Source organism: Engystomops pustulosus, chromosome 6 (assembly GCF_040894005.1).
Source record: "Engystomops pustulosus chromosome 6, aEngPut4.maternal, whole genome shotgun sequence".
Lineage (NCBI taxonomy): Eukaryota > Metazoa > Chordata > Amphibia > Anura > Leptodactylidae > Engystomops > Engystomops pustulosus.
The window spans coordinates 154144033-154169793 of NC_092416.1; the positions used below are offsets into that span (position 1 = coordinate 154144033).

Consider the following 25761-nt stretch of genomic DNA (forward strand, 5'->3'; position numbering starts at 1 on the left):
GTGTGAAGTGAGTGAAGCGGAGCCATAAGGACTGATAAAACATTTAATTTAAAATACTGACACTACAATATATAAAATAGCTCTGATAAATGCACATTGTGTCTGTAGCTGCCTTGTTAAACACATCAGTCTGCACTGTACAAAGCACCAGGTCACCTCATGTTGGGCAAGCTGCAGTGACCACCCAAAACTGAGTTACAATGAGCGGTGGGAAATAAACAATGACAAACAGTCTCACTGATACTCTAGGCGGGAACACTTACAGAATTGACCCCATTTACTAGGCTCATACCCAAGGAGTCCTCATGCTTAGCATTAAAGCACAGCCTGGAGAATTCCTTCCAAACAGGTTATTATGTTGGCTGCAGAGCATAGTGAAATGGGGCCAAGGTCATGCATAAGCACCTGCTGCCCAGTGCTAGGGACACCAATGGGGCAGCTAGAATGAGAAGCATTCACCCTGAGTGGCAGATGGAATGGTTGTAAATTACAAAATAAGGAAACATAAAAACACAAGTTAAAACCAAAGTATAATACACAATCTCTATAAAAACTCCACAAGTGCCTCTATGCCCGCTCTCCTCTTATCCTGCGAGCCAGCTGGATGTCCTTGGGCATGATTGTCACTCTCTTTGCATGGATGGCACACAGGTTGGTGTCTTCAAAGAGACCGACAAGGTAAGCTTCACTGGCTTCCTGTAAGACAAACAAAACTTATGAGCAATTGCTGCATTAGATACATACAGTCACCTGCAATTGTCCTATCAATCAGGATATTAGCCATTTGTTAAAACTCCTTTTAAACCTCCATTAGGAACCAAGAATGGATTAGAAACCCTGGCAGAAGCATTGAAACAAGATTTAGAGTAGAAAAATCCCCCACTTAATATTAGTCAGTGTAGTTATTGCTGCCTTGTGGATGTGATGCAATGTAATAGCAATTAAGGATACTGTAGCTAAACCACTTATTACAGATATTCACTAGTTTTAGGTACCTGCAGTGCACCAATGGCAGCGCTTTGGAAGCGGAGATCAGTCTTGAAGTCCTGGGCGATTTCTCTCACCAGCCTCTGGAAAGGGAGTTTGCGGATCAGAAGCTCAGTGGACTTCTGGTAACGACGGATCTCACGGAGAGCAACAGTGCCGGGCCTGGAGGAAAGCAGAAAAATAAGTTACTGAACTGTCCATAGTGCCCATGAGTTACATTACACATGTGACAACTCATGACTCAGGTGCCCAGTATGAGAAGTAGCACTATAAGCCTGGTATGGGGAAATCCTGAGAGGAATGGGCAATTCCCACTAAATCCAACATGTAATTAATGAGAAGCGTCACACATAGCACTGATCTCAGCGGGACTACTTTTAGTCCTATAAACATATATTACATTACTCCTATTCTTCAAAGTCTATGACCCAATAACTGGTCATTAACAGTTGGCCACGATTAGAGATCAGAATGTCAGGCACACCCCTTTGAAGGGGCAAGTAACATCCAATTCATAAAAACTGCACCACACTTAAAACAATTAAATCCAGAAGAGCACATGTCAGTGGGTACAAGTGTTGCCCTTAAAGGACATTACCACCAGGATCAAGAATTGTACTCCAAGCACACCACAAACTGGCATATGTCCCCTGTGGCAGGATTCACTCATCTTTACACTTATGCACCGGTGTTTAAAATTAAAAGGCTTTACATTGTGCAAATGAGGCTGGGGAAATCCATTAAAATCCATGGCGCCTTAAGGCTCAGTTACATAGTTAAAAAAAAACTCAGATAAGCTAAAGTTGTCCTATAAAGACAGCAAAGTATAAAGGGACCTCCATGTTGTAGCTATGTAATCATTGGTATCCAGAAGATCCCATGTGCAGCAGTGTGAGGAGCCGACCACCACATCTAGTGGCCATAACTGGTTACTACAGCTCTGCTCCCAATTAGTGCTGGAACAGGATACAGCATAGTGTGACACATGGCAGTTCCCTCCTATGTGTACTACAGATCTAAGTGATCTTGTAAGACATGACAACACTTACCTGTAACGATGGGGCTTCTTCACACCTCCTGTGGAGGGCGCACTTTTCCTGGCGGCTTTGGTGGCCAGTTGTTTACGTGGAGCCTTTCCACCAGTGGACTTACGAGCGGTCTGCTTGGTACGGGCCATCTTTTAACCTAAAGAAGAAACTTACATTTATAAACCCATAGATAAGTCCATCCCATCAGAATTGGGCACTGCAGGGGTATCATACACCCAACAAACTTTGGATAAATAAAGTTGCTACAAGTCCTTTGTAGTCCAGTTAGTGAGTTGAATTAGCTGCAGCCACATGTGACCAGCACTGTTGTGCCATCAGTATTGTCTCCAGCAGTTCCACTATAAAGTCAGCCATGCAGAAGAGCTGACATCCTATTCAATTGTCTCCGATGACGTCAACATAAAAAGGCGGCAAAGCCAATTCAAACATGGTCACGTGGTAACGAACGGCCAATTAGCAGCCGCGCACTGTAGGTCATCCAAAAAAAACATCACAGCGGAAAACCCCGACCTCCAGTCAGTGTTAAAATCGTCGTAAATCCTCATTGCGCACACCGCAGATAACGCATCTCCCGCTGTAAGTTATTATGAGAGCAAAACCAGAAAGCTGAGCGTAGACAATGCAACGGCCGCCCCTCCCGAGCTACCGGTGATCAGCGCAGGAGCCAACCGCCACCAACTCATCAAGCATCGCCCTCAGTAACCGCCGCTGACACTCACCTAATCGCGCTGTTTGCTAATCCCCAACTGCGTCTTCTCTCTCCAATGAGCAGAAATCGTCTATGCGTAAAGACGGCGGACTCCGCGCTTTATATACAAGGCCGAACTCGTGCGTCTGACGTCACACTTCCCAGACGTATCGTCACCGCAGCTTCAACATAGAGAGCGCCGGTGATTGGTTGTTACCTTGGATGGAAATAGCTGTCACTCCCAAAAGCTACGCCCCAAATGGTCTTTGCGCTGATTGGTTATAATATAAGCTTGTGATTGGCTCTTAATTCGAGTCTGTTATTGGTAAACTGGGAAGGTGAATGGACCAATAGGGATTGAAGCTGCTTCCAGTGTTTTGATTGGTCGAATCTAGGGAGTTTCAATCCTGTGCTTGTCTGGAAGCTCAGTGCGAAGGTGACGGCGCCGAGACTTGTACATGAGCGGCCATGTGCTGCCTGACCTGCGGGGACCGGCGCCCGTACTACACCGGAGACACACGGAGAACTGAGCGTGCAACAATACATGTACATGAGGAGAGCTCACTTTGATTTATCACCCTTTACTAAGTACTCAGCCATGACCAAATACAGCATGTCTGTCACAGGACAGGGATAATACACACAGTGATGTCACAGTACAGGGGTGATACACACAGTGATGTCACAGTACAGGGATAATACACACAGTGATGTCACAGGACAGGGATAATACACACAGTGATGTCACAGTACAGGGATAATACACACAGTGATGTCACTTTACTGGGTTGAAGAGGTTTTCCCACAAAGGCAAGGTACTTTCTGATCAGTGGGGGTCTCAGAACTGGGACCTCCTGCAGATCGCGAAAACAAGAGGTCCGACCAACCCCTTGGCGCTCCTCAGACTAATGGAGCAGACGGCTGCACATGACCGTTCTGCTCCATTAATCTCTATGGAGCTGACAGAGATTGCCAAGCGCAAACGGATAGGGCCTAACTTGGGAAAACCTCTTTAATGCGCACAGTGATGTCACAGTACAAAAATAGTACACTGATATCATAGTACAGTGATGTAAGTACAAAGCGTTATCACAGTACAGGGATAATACTGTGATGTCACAGTACATTGATAATTATACACAGTTAGGCTACATTCACACGGACGTAAGATTTCTCCAGTCCCATATTTACAGGCCGTATGAGCCCATATATACGTGACGTTTTTCATCCGTTTGCAGCAAGTATGTAACCCGTATTTATACATCCCCATAGACTTCTAGGGCATAGGGAACTGAAATACGGGAGAAAATAGGGCATGCTCTATATTTTTATATGGCTAGTATACGGTACGGTACAGAACGGAGTTAACAATGGCAATACAAATGGTCAGATGTGTTGTCCATTGAAAAGAATGTGGCCGTATTTAACCCGGAAAAAAACGGTACGGATACGGCCATTTTCATACGTCCGTGTGAATGTAGCCTAAAGGTCACTGTATACAGTGTATATTACAGCACTGTCTCTGTATGAAGTATTTATTACACTTCCTGTGTATTCGTATGGTAATCTGTGGTGTGTAGTTTGGGTGTTCCCCTGTCTGTACTCATGTTGTGTATACATGTGATCTATTGTAGCATCTCAATAGCTTAGAGTGGAGGAGGCAGCACTCAACTACCTACACCCCACCTCTGTCTTCATATTTCAATATATATGAAACCAAAGATGTCCCAGGTAATGTATCTCATCAGTAATATTTACACAATGTACAAGGAGAGGTTGCAGATCCCATTATTCTTTTATTAGATCCTAATATGCTGGAGCATTTCCTTTCCAATATGGGAAAACAATCTTTTCCTACCTATAGTTGCATTTTTCTTTCTCACTTTGTATCAGTCTTTACTTTAGTTGTGACATTTTCCTGGGAGATACTCCCACTGTATTACCTCTAATGTTACGCGGTGATGTGTCCCATTGTAGGTTTTACTGGGATCTTTCAAATCACCCCCTTTTCATATAAGTCATATAAATAAACAGGAAAAATTACAAACACATTAGGTATTGCCGCGTCCGAAAATGCCTGATCTATCAATATAATAACGGTTTTCCACAGCGCTTAATCCAGTAAGGGAAAATAGCGCCCAAAGTTGAAAATGCCACTGTTTTTGCCATTTTGATAAATATAAAAAAATTAAATAAAAAGTGATCAAATGTCATCAAAAGTCTCAAAAAAAGAAACCACCTACAGCTCTGTGAACCGAAGTATGAAAAAGTTATTAGCGCTAGAAGACGGCAAAATAAAAAAATAAAACATTTTTGTACAGGAGGTTTTAATTTTTGTAAATGTAGGAAAACATTAAAAACATTATTATACAAATTTGTTATCCCCATAATTGTACCGACCCAAAGAAAAAAATAGACATGTCATTTGGGACGCACAGTGAAAGCCGTAAAATCCAAGCCCACAAGAAAAAATGTGCAAATGTGTTTTTTCATCATTTTCACTGCATTTGGAATTTTTTTCCCGCTTCCTAGTACACGGCATGGAATAATAAATGCCGTCAATATGAAGTGCAATGTGTTACGCAGGAAATAAGCCATCACACAGCTCTTTACTTGTAAAAATAAAAAAGTTATAGATTTTTGAAGGTGGGGAGTGCATTTTTAGTGGGGTAAGACATATACATCACCATTCATTACAGGGAATTCTGGGAACGCTGTAGACAATTCAAAAAGTTGCACATTTTTGTGCGAATAATCCCAAAAACTCACAACTTTGAAACTTTTTAGCCACAAATTCTGGCCTTGGTGAATTCCTCCTGTGGCTTTTTATGGTAACACACAAAACAAGGGAAATGTGTGACCCCCTGTTGGAACTGGACAATGGGTGTCATTAGTAAGTAAGATGCTGAAGTTTAACCTTTGTCATGTGCGCCGGGTGTACAAAGCTCTGACATTATAATATCCATACAGCTTTATTGTAATACAGCTGCTACTATCCCACCGAGTGCTGTGGATATCTACATATGGACAGACACTAGATATGTAAACTGTCTGACAACACCTTCACATTTTGCAAAGATCCCACCATGACATGGAAATGATGACCAAATGATAACGGAAAGTCAAGAGGTCAATTTCAGGGCAATTATATCAATTTTTACTTTGCTATGGCATAGTGACCTTACATCAGCTAAGACAATTGTAGAATTTAGAAGGCTATAATCCCATCCAACTCTAAACCCAGTTTATAGAAATTTTGAAAAATTGTGCAGCTGTTTAGCACCACGGTAGGGGGGGGATGTGCTATAATTACACGTTTGCCAAAGCTCCCTGGGGCTTTACGAGTCAATAAAGATTTTTATTGAACAAAATGGAAAGTGCATAGTTGTTGAAACATCACTTATACATAGGTAAACCAATAACAACATGCAGAGCCTATGACCAACATGATTCACGGGTGCTGTAATACTTAGAAACGTTTAACTAAATATGTGAATAAAAACCCATAATGACTCGTACATGGCTTCAGGAAGACAACACAAAGTCATGAGACACAAAACGACCAAGAGAGGGAAAGGAAATGGAAACCCATCCAACTTGTATATAACACCGATGAAACCCAGGATCGCCCTGGGGCTTTATTCCATCTGACTAGGACTGTTACCAATATCCAAAGATTATATTATTACTATCTGATAGATGAAGTCCCACCACTAGTACCTAGATTTACTGTATCTTTAGAATGGGGACATGCTACGAGTCCCTGCTGCAGAGGGAGGCAGGTTGCCCCATACACACCTGGGGTGAGTGCAAAGGTTTTTTTTTCCCAGACTATGTTCACATCAGAGCCAAAGCCTTTTTGAGGATTGATCTTTATATCATGAATGAAAATGCACTGCACAGATTATCCCTAGGGAGAATAAAGACATGGGCCTCTGAAATTCTTAATGGCAGATCCCTATCTTCCCTGAAGATAAGGGACAATTCAGTCTTATTTAGGATAGGGAGTAACTTGATGATTACGAGGGGTCCGATGAGGTCCCATGTACCTCCGTCAGACCCCTTGTTGCTCCATCAGACTAATGTAGCAGATGGCCGTGCATGACCATTCTGCGTCATTAATCTCAGAAGTTGCCGTCTGCTCAATGAATCTGATGGAGCGATGAAAGATCCCACAGAGGTACGTGGGACCCCATCGGGCCTCTCGTTTTCGTGATCTGTGGGGGTCTCAGCACTGGAACCCCCACTGATCAGCATGTTTGTGGGAAAACCCCTTTAAGCCTTAGGCCACGGGGACACGTTCCGTTGCATTTCTCTGGAAAAGCATATGCGATCAGGCTGAGGCCCACCCCCTGTGCGCTAGCGTTACACCTTACGTGAAAGAAGTCCAAAGATCAAAAAAAGTCCAAAATACACCAATATTTCCTGGACCAAAAATTGAGAGTCCAGGAATCATAGGATTGATTTTTTTTTTTCAGCCAGTGGTGTTGCACATGAAATTTGTTTTTGTCCATATGTTCTCCGTATTTTTATGCCAATAACACACTGAGGGCTCATTTAAACGGGCATGTCCCATGCACAGCCGCAAAAAAAAGGCAGACATGTAATGTAAGTTGTTCAGTCCGTATTGTATCCATATTGTTTTTTATAACATAAACAAAAAACAAAATCTAATCTAATCTACTTTTGCCCTGCCCAGTTGGTTGCCTTGCAACATTTGAGTAAAAACATTGTATCACTGTCTGCATATTTGTGGAAAACAGCTGTGTGAACCAATCAATGGGTGAGCATGCCAAATGGACCCATGTACATGTTTCTCCTTGTAGTCTTTAGAAAACTCAGAGAAGATCCTCAGAGCTCCAGCCTTTCCATAGACGTAAATAAGATGTCTCGAATGTTGTCCATATTTATGAATTATGTGGCTACTTGGGAGAAGCTAAAGATTCTTTGTCAGTATTTTTTTTGCAGCACGGTGGCTCAGTGGGGAGCACTACAGCCTTTCAGCGCTGGAGTCCTGGGTTCAACATCTGTAAAGAGTTTGTATGGGTTTCCTCTGGTTTACTCCCACACTGCAAAACATTTATATAGGTTGATTGGATTGTGAGCCCATTGGGGACAGGGACCGATTTGGCAAACTCTGTGCAGTGCTGCATAATCTGTGTGCGCTATATAAAGAATTATTAGCAGACCATTTTAGTAGATATATAGCTTAGGTTCAGATAACACACAGATGATCCCCATGACCATAGAAACTGACCTTTACTACCCTATTACATGGATTTCTGGGGCATAACTCCCAGAATGAGATTTTGAGAGAGAGAAAAAAAAACTTCCTCGCTTAAACAATCTTTATAATTATATACAAATTTCACAGATAACAAGGCTGTATATGTACAAGATACACAGGCAACAACTATCCGACAACCCACACGTCCCCCGAAACTACAACTCCCATGATGCAGCACGGCGCCCGCCTCCTTCGCGCCCGTTTGTTTTTGTTATGTTTTTTTTTCCTTTCTCTCAGCGCTCGGCGCCCCCTAGCACCCGCTCAGCCGCACTGCACTGCATCGCCCCGGTGCCTCGGAAGCACTTCTCATTTCCTTTCATGGCGTCCGCGCAGGCGCATTCGGCCTGCACCGCGGCGTTCCGCGTAGAGCCAGCGATAAAAGGACCGGAGGAGGGAGGCTACACGATGTCTAAGGGCCCTGTCCCAAGTTCCCCGTCCGCCTCGTCCAGTTCCCCGGCTGCAGCGGCAGGCGGGGCTCTGCAGGCGCAGCCCGAGAAGCCTCAGCACTACACGTACGTAAGAGAGAGAGAAAAAAAAACGGCTCAGGACGACTGACGTCAGCGGGAGGCGTGAGTGCCCCGCGCCCAGGCCGGCGGGAACCGGTTAAAGCTGGATAGAACGAAGGGGGCGGGGCCAGGGGGCCGCTGGGGCGATGCCTGTAGTTTCCCGCCAACTGTCCAGTCTGTGCAGCCGCTGTGAGGGCACTGTTCACACTGGTGTTATACTTCATTCTCCTCAATACTTATGTATTACATACACACACACACATGGCAGCTTCTTCAATCATTATGGCTGGTTGAACCGCCCCATTGCAGCCACATGTAATGGCTGCTCTATTGTCCACATAGTAGCTTCCCTCAGAGTGCGTGTTTGATGAGTTGTGGTGGTGTTGGTCGTGACTAAAAAATAAAGACTTTTTTTTTATGAATTGATTGGACTATAAAATCTACTATTAAATTCTACTTTTAAAATCTATTTTTTTAAATTCAGTTTCTGTAACGAACGATGTGTTCCCATGGTGACAGACTACAGATATACTGGTAAAATTTTTAACAATGGGGCGTTATTTGTTTGAACGCGTTTTTGCCCCGTTTTTAAGCAGTCTGTCAAAAAATGCACGCTTTTGAAAACGCATCCGTTTTTGACACGTTTGACCAATTATCTTCAAACTGGTCAAAAATGCATGCGTTTTCAAAACACGGTTTTTGATGGATTGCTTAAAAACAGGCCAAAAACGCGTTCAAAACGCCACATGGCGTGAAACGCGTGGCGTTCTTAGTTTTGTTTTTTTATTATGTTTTTTGCATCTTTGTTAAACTCATTAGTTTTGCATATTGGCTTTTTAAATGGGGTTTTATATAAAAGGTCCTAACTTTGCAGGTTTTTTTTTTTCCGTTTGCGTCTTTAAGCTTTGTTTTCATTACGCTTTTCAAAGTGATTGTGGTTTTGAAAACGCATGCGATTTACGTGCACAAACAGCAGGGAGAACAACTACTAACGCAACCGCTTTGAAAAGCTCTATGAAAACGCACCTCAAACGGCATGTTTTTAAGCAGTCCGTTAAAAAATGCTTCCATTTTTCCCAATTCTCTTAATTTAGATCATTTGAAAACGGTCAAAAAAACGGATGGTGCCACCATTACGCATTTTCATTTAGGCCGCGGTCACACGTTCGGGCCAAGGACCGCTCCCTGTGCGATAGCGTCGCGTTATGAACGGACCCCTAGTGGAACGTGTGACCATGGCTTTATTTTGCCTCATGGATCGTGTTTTCAACTTGAAACCCTCCAGTCATAACTAAAGTCACCTTCCACCTGTGGGTGCACATCATATCTCCTGCGCTCCCTGAGCCACCTAACACCTTAACACCTAAAAAAAATATGCATGTCCTTGATCCAAAAATGTAAAACTTCCTCAATCCTCATAGAGTTTGTTTTTTGGGGCTGCTTTCCAGCAAATTTTTATCTCTACTTTTTGAGAATATATAAAATTTTATGACATTAGCCAAGGTAGGGTATGAAATCTCTGAAGTAAAACTTCTTCTGCAGCCTCTAAACTTGACTTATCTCATGTAAAAAAAAAAAAATATATATATATATTCTTCTCGGCTCATTTTCATATGGCTGTGGAGGATATTTTGCATAAAAGAGGGACATTTTGTACCCTACCTAATGGGGCTAGTAGTTTAACCCCTTCCCACCGATACCCTTTTTCATTTTTGCGTTTCCATTTTTTTTTTTGTATTATGACTTGTTTGTTTGTTTGTTTTGGGGTTTTTTTCCCCTTCTTTGTATAACACTTATCCTAGTGGTGGTGTTTAATATCTCATGCCATGGACTAAGAAACCTCCTAGTAGACTCCTCAGCTCTCAGCCCCCACCTTTGCGCTCTTGTACAGCTCCTCCCACCCCCACTGTCAGCTCACCAGGCTGTGACCTCTGTGACGGAGCAGTAGGGAGGAGCTGTATAGGAGCACAAAGGTGGGGGCTGAGAGCTGAAGAGTCTGCAGTCACATGATTTTTATTTCAAATGCATCCAAACTAAAGCCCAACCCCTGTGATTACACAGAGGGTTATGTCCGGGTGCAAGATAACTTATAAAACACAATTATATTGTAATGCAAATGCGAGAAGCTGGTGCCATATTTTCACTGTAGCTGTAAAGGGCTCCTGCAACCTGTCTTTAGTGAAAAATTAGGGATATCTCTGGTTCTGTGAAGCATTCATATAATATCCTTGTATCCCTTTAAAAGGGAGACTCCAGAATTGTGCTTCTAGGTACCAGGGTTCTGTAGATATAGGTGTTTGAAGTTGTTCACTTATATAACCCTGTGACGCCATTAGCAGCAGCCATGTTTCCCCTACCCCTCCACAGAGGCACCAAGGGCGGATTACCCCCAGGGACAGGAAACAAAAGGAATGGAACCCTTTAACCCCTTAACGCTCTGCGCCGTAGCTCTACGGCGCAGAGGTATAAGGGATGTATGAAGAGGGCTCACGGGCTGAGTCCTCTTCATACAGAGGTGGGGGTTTTTGCATTTTGCACAAAACCACCACCGCTAATAACCACGGTCGGTGCTTGCACCGATCGCGGCTATTAACCCTCTAAACGCCGCCCGCAAAGTCGCGGGCGGCGTTTAAAAGACGGCGGCGCGCGGGCGCCGCCATCTTTTTTTCGATCGCCACGCCCCCGAACGTCATCGGGGGGCGGCGATCGGTTACCATGGTAGCCTCGGGTCTTCTCTTGACACGAGGCTACATGGTTTATGCAGGTTCGTTACAATGAGCCAGTGGCTCATTGTAATGTAAGACCTGCAAAAACGCCATATATTGCAATACAGTAGTATTGCAGTATATGGTAGGAGCGATCTGATCATCTAGGGTTATTGTACCCTAGATGGTCTAAAAAATAGTGAAAAAAAAAAGAAAAAAAAAAGTTTAAAAAATAAAAAAAATTAATAAAATATTAAAAGTTCAAATCACCCCCCTTTCCCTAGAACGGATATAAAACATAACAAACAGTAAAAATCACAGACATATTAGGTATCGCCGCGTCCCAAAATGCCCGATCTATCAAAATATAAAAACGGTTACGGCCGGCGGTGACCTCCGAGGCGGGAAATGGCGCCCAAATGTCCGAAATGCGACTTTTACACCTTTTTACATAACATAAAAAATGAAATAAAAAATGATCAAAATGTCGCACAGACCTCAAAATGGTAGCAATGAAAACGTCGCCTCATTTCGCAAAAAATGACCCCTCACACATTTCCGTGCGCCAAAGTATGAAAAAGTTATTAGCGTCAGAAGATGGCAAAAAATTTTTTTTCTTTTTTGTACACATTTGTTTAATTTTTGAAAATGTATTAAAACACAATAAAACCTATATAAATTTGGTATCACCGCGATCGCACCGAACCAAAGAATAAAGTAGGCGGGTTATTTGGAGCGAAGAGTGAAAGTCGTAAAAACTGAGCCCACAAGAACGTGACGCACGTGCGGTTTTTTTTCAATTTTTCCACATTTGGAATTTTTTTTCAGCTTCGCAGTACACGGCATGTTAAAATAAATAACATTACGGGAAAGTAAAATTTGTTACGCACAAAATAAGCCCTCACACAGCTCTGTACACGTAAAAATGAAAAAGTTATGGATTTTTGAAGTTGGAGAGCGAGAAATGAGCCGGAAAACCCTCCGTCCTTAAGGGGTTAAATATAGCCCCTCCTCATCACTCACCAGTTTTTGTTTCCTGTGCTACTGGAGGACCCCTTTAGAAACGAGGTACCCGGGCGCCGACATGACATGGTGGCGCCATTGTACCTCTGTTATTCCTCCCTATCCGTGTATCGGCTAAGGGGAGAGGAGGGTTCTTTTAGTTAATCTCTGTACAAACCCGTGTAAGTGTTTCGGACAAAGTGGATATTTTGGCTTAATTTTGGCCAATTTCTCTCCCCATTCTGGCACTTGGACCTCTTGCATACGAATGTGCATTTAGGCCATGTGCTATGCATTGTTTCAATGGCATGCACACATCCCTATGTATCGCTGTATCTGGTGCGGTGGAGAATGGGACCATTCATATTTTCTGATTGTCCATTAAAGTCAACGATGTCCTGTGCAAGCTAAAAATATATATATTCATGTGCAAGGGACACAGCTGTGGTTTCTACTACTCCATGTATGAGCAGGAGGCCTGCAAAGTTTGGAGTAGATCCTAATCCTGCCTGTGTTTGTGGGTCGGGCAGTCTCCTCGACTTTCTTCACCAACGATGCATGGACCATAGACTACGGGTCTGTTGTTTGCATCCTGTGAAGGCACATGTTCATGTGTAGGGAGCCTAAGGCTTAGATTTTTTGCTTAGTTCCTAATTTCAGTTGTCTATGAGAGTCTTCTACTTGAAAACAGGTCCTGCCCTTTAAGTCAATGATAAATAGTTCTATTCATTACAAGCGGAGATCTGTAAAGGAACTGAAAGACACAATGTAAAGATGTTATTTGCCCAAGACTGGAAATTCCCTGCAGCATCAGTGTCTCTTGACAATAATGTGTATTGTGCAAGGCTGCTGTGTCTTACTTAATGACCTGTCTTGTAGTGCACTTCAAGGGAGGATACTGTGGGTGGCAGATGATAAATAATCCCGGTTGCAACTTCTAGAAAGAATTTTATCATATTACTGTTCATCCAGCTCATCCTCTACATCCAGCAACATCCCCTCTCCATAGACTCCCTGTAGAGACTGTGTATGCAGTGCAGGAGGGAAGAGCGACTACTGGACTCCCTGTAGAGACTGTGTATGCAGTGCAGGAGGGAAGAGCGACTACTGGACTCCCTGTAGAGACTGTGTATGCAGTGCAGGAGGGAAGAGTGACTACTGGACTCCCTGTAGAGACTGTGTATACAGCGCAGGAGGGAAGAGCGACTACTGGACTCCCTGTAGAGACTGTGTATACAGTGCAGGAGGGAAGAGCGACTACTGGACTCCCTGTAGCGTCTGTGCATACAGTGCAGGAGGGAAGAGCGACTACTGGACTCCCTGTAGAGACTGTACATACAGTGCAGGAGGGAAGAGCGACTACTGGACTCCCTGTAGAGACTGTGTATACAGTGCAGGAGGGAAGAGCGACTACTGGACTCCCTGTAGCGTCTGTGCATACAGTGCAGGAGGGAAGAGCGACTACTGGACTCCCTGTAGAGACTGTGCATACAGCGCAGGAGGGAAGAGCGACTACTGGACTCCCTGCAGAGACTGTGTATACAGCGCAGGAGGGAAGAGCGACTACTGGACTCCCTGTAGAGACTGTGTATGCAGTGCAGGAGGGAAGAGCGACTACTGGACTCCCTGTAGAGACTGTGTATGCAGTGCAGGAGGGAAGAGTGACTACTGGACTCCCTGTAGAGACTGTGTATACAGTGCAGGAGGGAAGAGCGACTACTGGACTCCCTGTAGCGTCTGTGCATACAGTGCAGGAGGGAAGAGCGACTACTGGACTCCCTGTAGAGACTGTACATACAGTGCAGGAGGGAAGAGCGACTACTGGACTCCCTGTAGAGACTGTGTATACAGTGCAGGAGGGAAGAGCGACTACTGGACTCCCTGTAGAGACTGTGCATACAGTGCAGGAGGGAAGAGCGACTACTGGACTCCCTGTAGAGACTGTGCATACAGCGCAGGAGGGAAGTCAAGCTATACTGAGCTATGACTGCAGAAGTGACATTGAGATGGCTGAGGGACTGCATTCCCTTTCAACTTGGATTTATATAAAATTAAAAGTGATCGAAAAATAAATCCTTTAGTATTACCAAAATGGCTAAGTTCCCACTAGCTTTTCCGTTTCTACCTTCCGCTTGAAAAAGTAAAAAACTGAAGTTGAATGGATCTATTATAAATCCCCCTTGAAATCAATGTAAATTTTTGTCATCTGTTAGACAGTCGTCCATTATATTTTGGATGGCAAAAATGAAGGAGCTTGAAGCAGTAGTTTGTTGGCTGTCTGGGCCGTGCGCACAGACCTGTCGCTGACCTGGAGCTGGTGCACATGAAGTACATGGTGAGTACTTTTTTTTTTTTTGTTGTTTTTTTTTTTTGTTTTATGTGCTAGGCATACTTAGGGCTGGCAGGCTATATACTACAATGGCTGTCTATATTCTCCAGGGGGCGGGCTGGCTATATACTGGGGGGCATGTGCTGGCTAGCTATGTACTGGGGAGGCTGTGACCAATGCCTTTCCCACCCTAATCTTATACTCAAGTCAATAGGTTTTCCCAGTTTTTAGTGGTAAAAATTGGTGCATTGGCTTATCCTCGGGTCGGCTTATACTCGGGTATATATGGTAGATGGATTAAAATGTTTCTTGTAAAATTATTATTATTATTATTATATATATATTTTTTTTTTTTTGCACTTTGTTGAAAACCTGAGAAATAGCTGACTTCTTCACATTTGTTTTCAACTCCTTATCTAAAAATGAAGCCAACCAAGAAAGATATATTTCGACAAGAGTGTGTGTTTTTTATACTTTCGCATTTTTACTTTTTTATGTGTCTTTAGTTGGCTTGCTGAACTTTCATTCATTTGTGTGAATGACAAAGAAATGGTTAAAGAAGAGGAAGGTGGTTCCCAAAAAAAAAACAAGTATACTAAATATAATCAGCGCTCCACATATTAGAGAACACAATGTCAAGCTTAAGGAGGTATATTTAGAAGTGTAACATTTACCCCAGCAAGGAACAACTGTGACATGTTCATAAACTTCTAACAATCGTGACTAACCCAGAGGAAGACGGAGGAGTTTGCCACAGCATTGGAAAAAGAATTTAGACTAGAGGGTGGAAATGCCATAAAATTGAATAGGAACCGTAACTTGCCTATTAAACTTTCTTGTCTCCTCAGGTATTTGAAAGAGTTCCGGACTGAACAGTGCCCACTCTTTGTGCAACACAAGTGCACCCAGCATCGACCCTATACCTGTTTCCATTGGCATTTTGTTAACCAGCGAAGACGGAGATCTGTGAGACGCAGAGATGGGACGTTCAACTACAGCCCAGATATTTACTGCACAAAATACGATGAAACGTCAGGCCTGTGCCCCGATGGGGATGAGTAAGTTTTCTACATATCAGTAGAGCTTTGGGCCAACTTGAACCCAGTGATATTGCGACTGTGATGTAGCGTGCATGCACTCAACTGCTAGTGTTTGGCAAGTGCTTTGGTATTAGTTTGGGTGAATGGGCAAATCCTCATGGAGTGGAACATGTGTCAATATTGGGGATAGTAATGCAGATGGCATGAAGGGTGGGATCTGAAGCTGGGATCAGGTGGGGCTGTGATTCAATTGGCAGGGACAGGGCACAGCCCAGTCCTTTATGTCCTCTTAATAATAAGATCTGTAATCCTTTTTATTTCATCCCTTGCATCTGTCCAGTTGCCCCTTTCTACATAGAACAACCGGGGACACAGAAAGAAGATATCACCTTCGATACTACAAGACTGGCATCTGCATCCATGAGACAGACTCCAAAGGTCATTGCACAAAGAATGGTCAGCACTGTGCTTTTGCTCACGGTCCCCATGATCTCCGCTCACCAGTATATGACATAAGGTAGCAGTTTCTGCCTTTTGTTAATTAACATGTTTAATAAATTCTATAAGTCTCTTATTTTCTATGGTTTATGAAATGAAAATGACAGAATATTTTCTTCTCTTCTGTAGAGAACTACAGGCTATGGAGGCCCTACAGAATGGACAGCCAACCCTGGATGGAAGCCTGGAAGGACAAACTGCAGTAGCAGCAAGTCATGCCATGATAGAGAAGATTCTGGGAGAGGAACCACGCTGGCAGGGTGAGCGGCAGGGCACTATACCCTTTTGAGAATTTCAGAATTGCAAACCACTATGTTATAAATTTAAAGGACACATGTCTGACTTTTCTATTCTAAGACAACTAAGAAATTCAATGGGGGTTTTTCAGTCAAAATCTATAACATTTTTCACTAATATGAGATTGCTAGACATGCAATATTTGGGACACCACTGTTTGGCTCATGGCAGTGCTGTTACACAGTGATCACCAGGGGTCCCATGTGTTGAACCCTTATTGATCTTCCATAAATGACCTATCCTACAAGTAAGCCAATAATATTTTGGCTAGTAATAAGTTTTGCCTTTTAAGCTGGCAATACACACTAGACTAATGTCACCCATTTTGCCACCCTGCCCCACATTTATTAAAGTGTTTGCGCCAGTTTTCAGTCTGACTTTGCATTAGAATGTGCAAACTGCTTGCACATGTATTTAAAGAGGACCTGTCACCCATAACAAAAGCACTAGAAGCTGCTTACTAAAGTAACCAGCTCCTAGCGCTATCTCCGATGCAGCAGTGTTACCCTGCTAGCAAACACTGCTGCGAAGTACAATTGAAATGCCGCACCGTGCTCAAAGCGGCCTGGCCTATGGAGTGAACGGGGCAGTCAGGGGAAGAGGCAGCCTCGGACCGCCCCCTCATGAATATGCTTTGAACGTGGTCCACCGCTTCTATTGTACTTCACAGCAGTGTTTGATAGCATTATCGGAGGGTTCGCAGGGTAACACTGCTGCATTGGAGATGGCGCTAGGAGCTCCTTGTGCGTTTGTTATGGGTGACAAGTCCTGTTTAAGTGTTACACATTTGTATCACGGCTCTACTTTGCCCAACATAAATTTCTGCACATAAAGAGGAGTTCCGATGCACAGTCGAACCGTGTGCCACATTTATTACTGCGACTCGACAGAAGTGTCGTACAGCCTATGTTAACAGTGATCCATAAAAAAGTTGGTGCACTCTGTTGAAGCTGTGCAGGGGGCTCCAGATTCATAAAGTACGTGCGCCACATTTTGTGAATCTGTCCCTCCCTGCACACTACACAGGCAAACTGCACATGTGAGCCAATGGGGGTCATTTACTAAGGGCCCGATTTGCGGTTTCCCGATTTGCGTCGATTTTTCCCTGTATTGCCCCGGGATTTTGGCGCACGCTATCGGATTGTGGCGCATCTGCGCTGGCATGCACGCAATCGGGGGGCGTGGACGAACGAAAACCCGACGGATTCGGAAAAACCGCAGCATTTAAAAAACAAAAAGTGTCGCGGAGCTTGCGCTTACCTTCATTAGGAATAGGCCAGTGAACTTGAGTGCATTTCGGGGAACTTCAGCGCAACATCGCCACCTGGTGGACGTCGGAGGAACTGCCTTAATGAATACCGGCCGGACCCGAATCCACTGCAGACGTTTTGTTATAACGTCAATGAGAGATCTGAATTTTTTTTTTTTTTTATTTCCTTTTCCTAATTTTGTAATGTTTGGTGATTAGGGTCTTGCATGTAACATGCAAAATGAGAGAATCCTGGCTAGTGCCTGGCTACCTTGTAACTGACACATTACAGATAGTGAAGCGTTCCTCATGCTGAGTAGTATGTTCATTTGTTTGCAGACACCACCTATGTTCTCGGGCACTATAAGACTGAACAATGTAAAAAGCCTCCCCGTCTCTGCCGTCAAGGATATGCATGTCCCTATTACCACAATAGTAAGGACCGTAGAAGGAGTCCACGCCAAAATAAATACAGGTATGTGATATGTATTATTAGCATAGCTCTTTAATATCATATATTTGGTCAGCAGAAACCTGATGTCTGGGTAAATACACAGAGAATTTAACATCAAGCAGACCGCTCTGTACAATGGCAAAGTAAATGCAGTTTCTTCCCAATCCGGTTGGTTGTGAGCTGATCTGCAATGTACACAAAACATTTAGTAATTTTGCAAAAAAAACATTCAAGGTAAACGTGGTGCAACCATATATATATATATGGAAATAATGAGTATTTGGTACTCTAACCTCCATGTAATAGCTGGCAAGTAGTTGACCGCTCTAAAGAAACTTGGCGAAAACCTTGTTGTTGAAAATCATACTAGGAATAAAATTGCTTGTCAGCAGGACTGTGGACAAGCAAGGGCTAAAGAAAAGCATCGGATAAATGTGCTGTACAGGCACTCCCCAGGTTACATACAAGATGGGTTCCTTGGGTTTGTACTTAAGTTGAATTTATATGTAAGTCTGAACTGTAAATTTTATGATTGTAGTTCCAGACAAAAAAAAAAAAATTGTCCTAATGACCATTAAATTTTAAAAAAATTTTGCTGTAAGGAGACCAAGGATAATCAATAAAGCTTCATTACAGACACCTTCTAGCTGATCATTGCAGCCTGGGATTAAAGTAAAGCATCCAGAGAGCTTCACCAGAGGTCACAGTGGACAGAAGGGTCCGTCTGTAAGTAGAGGTCGCCTGTAAGTCTGGCGTCCTTAAGTAGGGTACTGCCTGTATATAGTACATAGCAACACTCCTAGGCAGCCAATCAGTCAGTAGATAGGGAATTAGAAGGGAACCAGACACACAGTGATGAGCACTTTGGAACAATTTTTCAAGCAGAAAACATAATTTTGATGAAAGTAATTTTCCAACTTTCATTGGTTACCATACTTGAAAAAGACAGTGAGTGACCATTCATTGATGTGTTATAGGTCTTCTCCTTGTCCAAGTGTGAAACACGGAGATGAATGGGGAGACCCTAGTAAGTGCGAAAGTGGGGACTCCTGTCAATATTGCCACACAAGAACAGAGCAGCAGTTTCACCCAGAGGTAATGGACTCTCCGGTGTTATATTGTTGGCCTGATTCTAGATTGTGCATATAGTAATCTCCTGCCATTCTCTATAGATCTACAAGTCCACAAAATGCAACGACATGCAGCAGTCTGGAAGCTGCCCACGCGGGCCCTTCTGTGCCTTTGCACATGTAGAACGTAAGTTGTTCTAATTGTCGCGGGAATCCTGGGTGAAACCTATAGAAAGAATGTGATCATTTTATCACCTGTAGTCTCCTAACTTTGTTTCTGTCATCTAATAATGTGCTAATTTTGTTGCAGAATCCCTTCTTTGTGATGATCTTCAGTCTGCTTCTTCTGTGTCAAGTCCTACTCAGACGGGACCTATTATGTATATGCCATCTGCAGCAGGAGACTCTGTCCCTGTGAGCCCCTCAAGTCCACATGCACCAGACTTCAGCAGTGTAAGTATTGTTCACTTTGTACACTTGCGTGTAATATACACTTTGTACATGTGTGTGTACATATGTATACGGGCATATTAATTACAGACTGAGTCCTTTCTGTTTGTTTGTTTGTTTTTTATAGGTATGGGGCAAGATGACCCACCTTCCCACTAGTCCAACGTCAGCATCTGTAAGTTATAGGTTTATTATTATACTGGGTCCATTATTTTCTTAAATGCAAGTGCCCTTTTCACAGTAGGACCATATATTTATAAATGACAAAATATTTGCATGTTACTGCACTGTGCATAATTTGCAACAATATCAATTTCTGCAATGTTCATGACCTGTAATTTTGCAGTAATGTGTGTGTGTGTGTGTGTGTATAACTACAGGATCAGACCACGCAAGCTTATGCACTTACCTTATATACTCGAGTATAAGCCTAGTTTTTCAGCACAAAATTTGTGCTCAAAAACCCTAACTCGGCTTATACTCGAGTCAACTAAAAACATAAAGACAAAACTCACCTTTCTGACGTCACCCATAGGTCCTCTTCTGTCTGAGACAGAAGAGGACCTATGGGGGACGTCGGAAAGATGAGTACAGTGTTATTTTTTTTTCTTCTACAGGGGCTGGGTAGGCTCTATGCTACAGGGGCTGGCGGACTTTATACTGGGAGGCTGTAACCAATGCATTTCCCACCCTCGGCTTATACTCGAGTCAATAGGTTTTCCCAGTTTTTTGTGTTGAAATTAGGGGTCTCGGCTTATACTCGGGTCGGCTTATACTCGAGTATATACGGTATTTATTTTTTTTACATTTTGCCTTTTAGATGCTATGTGCCAGTTTAGGAAGTCCAACAAACCCATGTGGGTCTCCTCCGGGATCTCTAGGAAAACCTCTCAGTTTAGATAACCTCGGCTTTCATAGTGACCTGCCAGGCAGCTATAAAAGGGCTCCCGGATGCGAGAGAGAAGACTCTGTAGGAACGGATTATCTTAAAAACTATAAAAGCCAGGTCAGTGTTTTGTTGTTGTTTCATTCTAGCATGTCCTTTTGTGTGCAGAGCCTGAGCACAGTGATGCTTCATGTAACCGGCTGTTTCCAGAATTGTTTGGATCAGCAGCTCTAGAGCTTACACTGTCTCTTTCTCTCCATTTCATTAAGGCCAAGTTAAAAGCGCACTCAATGGAGCACAGAAGCCAAGAACAACCTCTTTTACAGTCAAAACAGGTGAGGATGAAACTGATAACCTAATAATGGATTTCTTTAATGTTATATGTACTTTATTATTGATATATTGTCATCACTAAAGAGCAGTGGTGGCGATCCTATGGCACTGGTGACGAAGGTGGCACTCAGAGCCTTTTCTGTGGGCACCCAGGCCTTCACCCCAGCATAGCATTTGCCAGACATCTTCTTTCTATTGTATTGGTGTCCTCAGGATGCCAATACAATTGAAACCTGTGATACAGCAGGAATCAATAAATAATTGCTTAAATTGGCATGTCAGCTCTTATAGGTGGGTTTTGGATGTAGTTTGGGCACTCTGTCTCTCAAAAGGTTTGCCATCACTGCTATAGAGGGTAATCTCTACAGCCCTTAGGTTCAGGTCCCTCTTACAGGAGTAGTCTCTTTATATCTCTATTCCCATATTCTATGGGTTGATAAACTTGAAGAAATTGTAGTAAGATATTCTATGAAATCAAGCAATAATCACCTGGTTAATCCCCTGCCAAGCTGTTCGTAGTGCTTTTAGTTTGTTTTCTAGGAGCAGTAGTGCAACGTACTGCACATGACAGCTGCAGAAGTCATGTGCCTATACATTGCTAAGCCACTCCAGGAAAATTAAAAATTGATTATTGTAAGACCAACATGTGCCTTTAATGGTGTAAAAAGAGATCTTTTCAAATACAGGCGAAGGACACTCGACTTACATACGACCCCTAGTTAAAAACGGACCTCTGGATATTGGTAATTTATTGTACTTTAGTCCTAGGCTTCAATAAACAGCTATAACAGTTATCACAGGTGTCTGTAATGAAGCTTTAGTGTTAATCCTGATTCTTATGACAATCCAAGATTTTTAAAATCCAATAGTCACAGAGACCAAAAAAGTTCTGGCTGGGATTACAATGATAAAATATAGAGTTCCGACTTACATACAAATTCAACTTAAGAACAAACCGACAGAACCTATCTTGTATGTATCCCGGGGACTGCCTGTAGTCATGTCCTCAAATTCCTTACCGCTTACTTGTTCTTTGCTTTCCTACTGCTTACTACAAGCGATGGCTGAAGGATTACTAGTGACAATTGCCACACATGCTCCTGAGTCCTTAGCAGCACAAAAGAGGAAGGTCTATTTGTGTACGATAAAAAAGTTCCCACTCTATCCTTTTAAAGGCACAATTCTCTTTCTGGAATGTTCTGGTGAGATCCATCCTATTGGCATATGTTGCCATTCCTTGTGTTTTGTGTGCGGTTTTGAAATATTTAATAGCCTAGTCTTCATTATTTTATAACGCAACATTCAGTAAGAAACCTATTCCTTGCACTAACTTTTGGGTACAGATTCATCGGTTTGCCTGTGCCCTATGTCCTATGGGAGGACATACACATTTGATGTGACAAGTTTTTTGCAGGAGTGGTACAACACATGCATCTTATCTTTTCAAGGCATCATAACTGATGCAAGAAAATCAGATGAAATGAGTAAGATTCTGTAAGGGATTTTCTTGACACTCAACCCCTATCTTCATCATTAACTTCTATGGGGAGGCCCCCAAATTTTAATAGGAGTGAATTAAGCAATGGTCAGACTTGTGTATTTCATGTGTATGGAACCATTCATGGACTAAACAGTTCACGGCTGAGCTTGGCAAAGAGACACTTATCCACTATTGTATTCCATGTGCTCATCTAACTATTTACATATCTTGCTGTTCTTACTCTAGGATGCACTAGGAATCCTGCCCATGGGAAGTCCATTAACCTCAAGCATTTCCTCTAGCATTACATCAAGCCTGGCTGCTACACCACCCAGCCCGGCAGCTATAAGTGGTACCCCTGGTATGAATGCCAATGCTCTTCCTTTCTACCCAACCAGTGACACTGTAGAGTCAGTCATAGGTGAGATTTCTTTTCATATTTGCAAAACAGTGTTTTATTTGATAAATTGCTATAAATTTGTTAACCGCACAAGCTGTAAGCCATTCTGAAAAATAACCTCTGTAGGGGGAAACGTATCACACCGCTGCACCCAGCTATGCTGTAGGCATGGAGGGTAACTATTGCACCGCGGGAGTGAACTCAGCATTGTCCGGTGTGCAGCGTTCGGGCCGTGCGTTCCCGGCAGCATGCGTTGCGAGTGTGATGTGAGTTTATCGCATCGCATCGCACTCGCAAGTGCGGAACGGGCCTTACAGTACCGTTGTGTATGAGAAAGCAGTGGGCAGAGGGAAATTAGTAGACTTTACTAAGGGTAGTCAGGATAGCCAGGAGAATTGTAAAGTCTTAGACACTTTTGCCCTTTTGCTAGTTGTTACAGTATTTTGTGTAATGCTTTGATTCTCAGAATCTGCTCTCGATGATCTGGATCTGAATGACTTTGGGGTTGCGGCTTTAGAAAAATCATTTGATAACAGCACAGTTACATCTCCTGGAGGCATCATGATAGGTATTGTTTCCATTGGTCATTTAGGTTCTTCTATTGTGTTAAGCATTGTATCAAGGATTGAATTCTCCTCTTTATATTTATACAGGTGGGAGTCTTATGCAGAGCTCGGCTCCTGTAAATATCCCTGGTTCCTTGGGTAGCTCGGCATCCTTTCACTCCACATCCCCATCGCCCCCCGTCAGCATCTCTTCACATTTCCTTCATCAAACAACCGGGCCTCACAGCCAGTCAGAGAATACCTTTCTTAGTACGTCAGCTACCCATAGTTCATTGGGTGAGTGTCTAGAATACTATATATATTATATAATCCTATATAATATATTTATCAAAGGAACTCAGACGATGCACATGGACAGATAATTGTGGTCCGAAAGCTCTTAAACTTTGCAATTTTTATGTATAAAACATGGTTGTAAAGATACGGAGAAGTGTCCCATGGGTGCTTCCACTCCAGGTTCTCCCAGCCCATTGGCATTATGATTGACTGATCTCTTCCTTTAATGCCAATATTGTAGAGAGGAGGCACCCAGTGGACATCACTTCCTAAGTCTGGAAATGTAAAAACAAAGGTTTTTTTTGAAAATTTATAGATAAAAATATTTCTTTGTGATGATGGAACAGACTGAAACATAAAAGGCCTGTACAATTAAAAACTGGGCAGATAATCCACCAAACCTTCTAATAACTTGGACAACTCCTTTGAGAGTTATATTGTTAACTTTGTGTAATGTTTCTAAATTACTACAAGTATTAAAGTATAAGTGAACTTACAATTTGCTGTTCACACCACCATGTAAATAGTGTGTAATAGAGAATTTTCTGGATAATTTTATCATGTCAGAATGAAGATATTTAGCTATTGGTTAATCACATTGTCTTGTGTTCTTCCTTTTGTACACAGGTCTGAATGGGATGAATAATAGCATATGGGAACACTTTGTATCCGGCAGCTACTCCCCTGGAACATCCCCAGCGTTTCCATCTGGTCCAGGAGGTGCTGAATTGGCCCGGCTCCGACAGGAATTAGAGGAGGCTAGTAGTACCATCAAGCAATGGGAGGACTCGTGGAAGCAAGCTAAACAGGTACATTACTGTTATATGTCCCCTATATACCACTTTCATGTAAGCTGGTAACATAGTCCTCAGATGCAAGTTCTACTCCATTGGGTTGGGACCAAAGACAATGAAGAAAAAACGTTCACATCTGCATTCTCTCATAGGCCTGCGATGCCTGGAAAAAAGAAGCAGAGGAGGCCAATGAACGAGCCAGTGCGGCCAGCATGGAATGTGAATTAGCCCGGGAGCAGAGAGATGCTCTGGAACAACAACTGAAGAAACTGCAGGAAGAGCTGGAGAGAATTCCAGGGGTGTCGGATTCTAAGCTTCACAGCTCCATGAATGAACTGGAGGGGCTCCCTCTCTCCACCCTCTTTAGTATACAGAAGCAGCTACATGCCAGCCTTGAAAGGGTTGATAAGGTAAGTCTGAGAGGATTCATTAAAGGAAATGATCCCTTTAATTCTGTACTCCTCTAATTGAATGTTTCAGTAGTTACCTGCCAGTCTTTGTTCCTTGTCTTCCAGCAATGACATGCCATGCGTCTCCTGCACCCGATCACTGGCCTCAGCGGTTTTGTAACGATAATGCTGGTAAGTACAGCCCCTGACTGTTGAGGCCAGTGATTGGCTGCAGCGGCAGAGCGATGCGTCATTGCTGCTGAGCCTGTAAAGAGACATTTGCTCAGGGTCATGTACTATGTATTGTGCTTATTTTTTATTTTTTTTTATAATAACATTTATTTTTATTTTAGGTAGTTTTCCAGCTCCAGTCTATGAAATGTTGCAAGTGTCAGGACCAGAACAGAGCAATGTTACAGTGCCAACATAGCGTGCTATGCGAAGTGTGTGCAGCTGAAGAAGGCGAGTGCCCTAGCTGTCAGCTTACTATACAGCCGCTTCTGCAGCCATGACCCTTGCAGGCCTGGACCCAGGCTACTCAGAACTCACCTGTTGTTTTTTTTTTAATATACTTCTATAAATCTATATAAATATATTCATACAATGGAATCTAGAAGCTGAGCACTTTTAAACAAAAAAAGTTTTTCATTCCTTTTGGAATTTGCCACAAAGCCTCTGAGTTTTTCTCCTTCGCATTGAACTCTTTCAGAATCCTCCATGTTGGGGGTGACTTGTACTGGCATATATTGGCTTATTGTAAGTAATGATCTCTATCAACGGGACCAATATTTTTCCCACCTACAATCCACATATTAAGGAGCGCTCAAGAACCCATGCTGGTCGACCAGATGGGAACACAGAACTTCAGAAGAGGACAGACAAGAGCTTCCCTGTGGCACGATGGGTCATGACGTCTTGCAGGAATTTCTGCTTTTGCATCTCCCTTACTAGTATTGTATAGGAGTAGAGGCAATTAGAAGTGTTGGGTTTATGGTCAGTGTCACTTTTTCCCAGATATTCTATGAA

General features: G+C 43.0%; 2 protein-coding genes across 3 annotated transcripts; one reads left to right on the plus strand and one right to left on the minus strand.

Moving 5' to 3' along the window:
• Positions 1-29: 29 nt before the first annotated feature.
• Positions 30-2913, minus strand: H3-3B (H3.3 histone B). The gene is made up of 4 exons (XM_072111898.1): positions 2756-2913; positions 2037-2172; positions 996-1149; positions 30-696 (listed from the first exon to the last, which is right to left on the minus strand). The coding sequence occupies exons 2-4, from the start codon at positions 2162-2164 to the stop codon at positions 568-570; spliced, it is 411 nt and encodes a 136-aa protein (XP_071967999.1). The 5' UTR covers positions 2165-2172; positions 2756-2913; the 3' UTR covers positions 30-567.
• A 5362-nt stretch (positions 2914-8275) lies between these two features.
• UNK (unk zinc finger) lies at positions 8276-25406 on the plus strand. 2 transcript variants are annotated; one of them, XM_072111900.1, is made up of 18 exons: positions 8276-8523; positions 15402-15611; positions 15934-16110; positions 16221-16351; positions 17977-18112; positions 19069-19186; positions 19264-19348; positions 19472-19614; positions 19739-19786; positions 20432-20617; positions 20767-20832; positions 22557-22731; positions 23177-23278; positions 23364-23552; positions 24180-24361; positions 24499-24756; positions 24862-24927; positions 25089-25224. In XM_072111900.1, exons 1-17 carry the CDS (start codon positions 8330-8332, stop codon positions 24865-24867), a joined length of 2406 nt encoding a protein of 801 aa, XP_071968001.1. In that variant the 5' UTR covers positions 8276-8329; the 3' UTR covers positions 24868-24927; positions 25089-25224. The 2 variants fall into 2 exon arrangements, with proteins under 2 accessions (XP_071968001.1, XP_071968000.1); XM_072111899.1 differs by lacking the exon at positions 24862-24927 and having other exon boundaries at positions 8277-8523; positions 25089-25406.
• The last annotated feature ends 355 nt before the right edge of the window (positions 25407-25761 follow it).

Bases quoted from the DNA above. Each gene is read 5' to 3' on its own strand.
- H3-3B (XM_072111898.1), bottom strand. From the start codon at position 2,164: ATGGCCCGTACCAAGCAGACCGCTCGTAAGTCCACTGGTGGAAAGGCT. The intron at 1,150-2,036 runs GTAAGTGTTGTC...GCTTTCCTCCAG, and splicing joins AAGAAGCCCCATCGTTACAG to GCCCGGCACTGTTGCTCTCC. The intron at 697-995 runs GTACCTAAAACT...TTTGTCTTACAG, and splicing joins CTGCCATTGGTGCACTGCAG to GAAGCCAGTGAAGCTTACCT.
- UNK (XM_072111899.1), top strand. From the start codon at position 8,330: ATGGCGTCCGCGCAGGCGCATTCGGCCTGCACCGCGGCGTTCCGCGTA. The intron at 19,187-19,263 runs GTAATGGACTCT...CATTCTCTATAG, and splicing joins AGCAGCAGTTTCACCCAGAG to ATCTACAAGTCCACAAAATG. The intron at 19,787-20,431 runs GTAAGTTATAGG...TTTGCCTTTTAG, and splicing joins CTAGTCCAACGTCAGCATCT to ATGCTATGTGCCAGTTTAGG.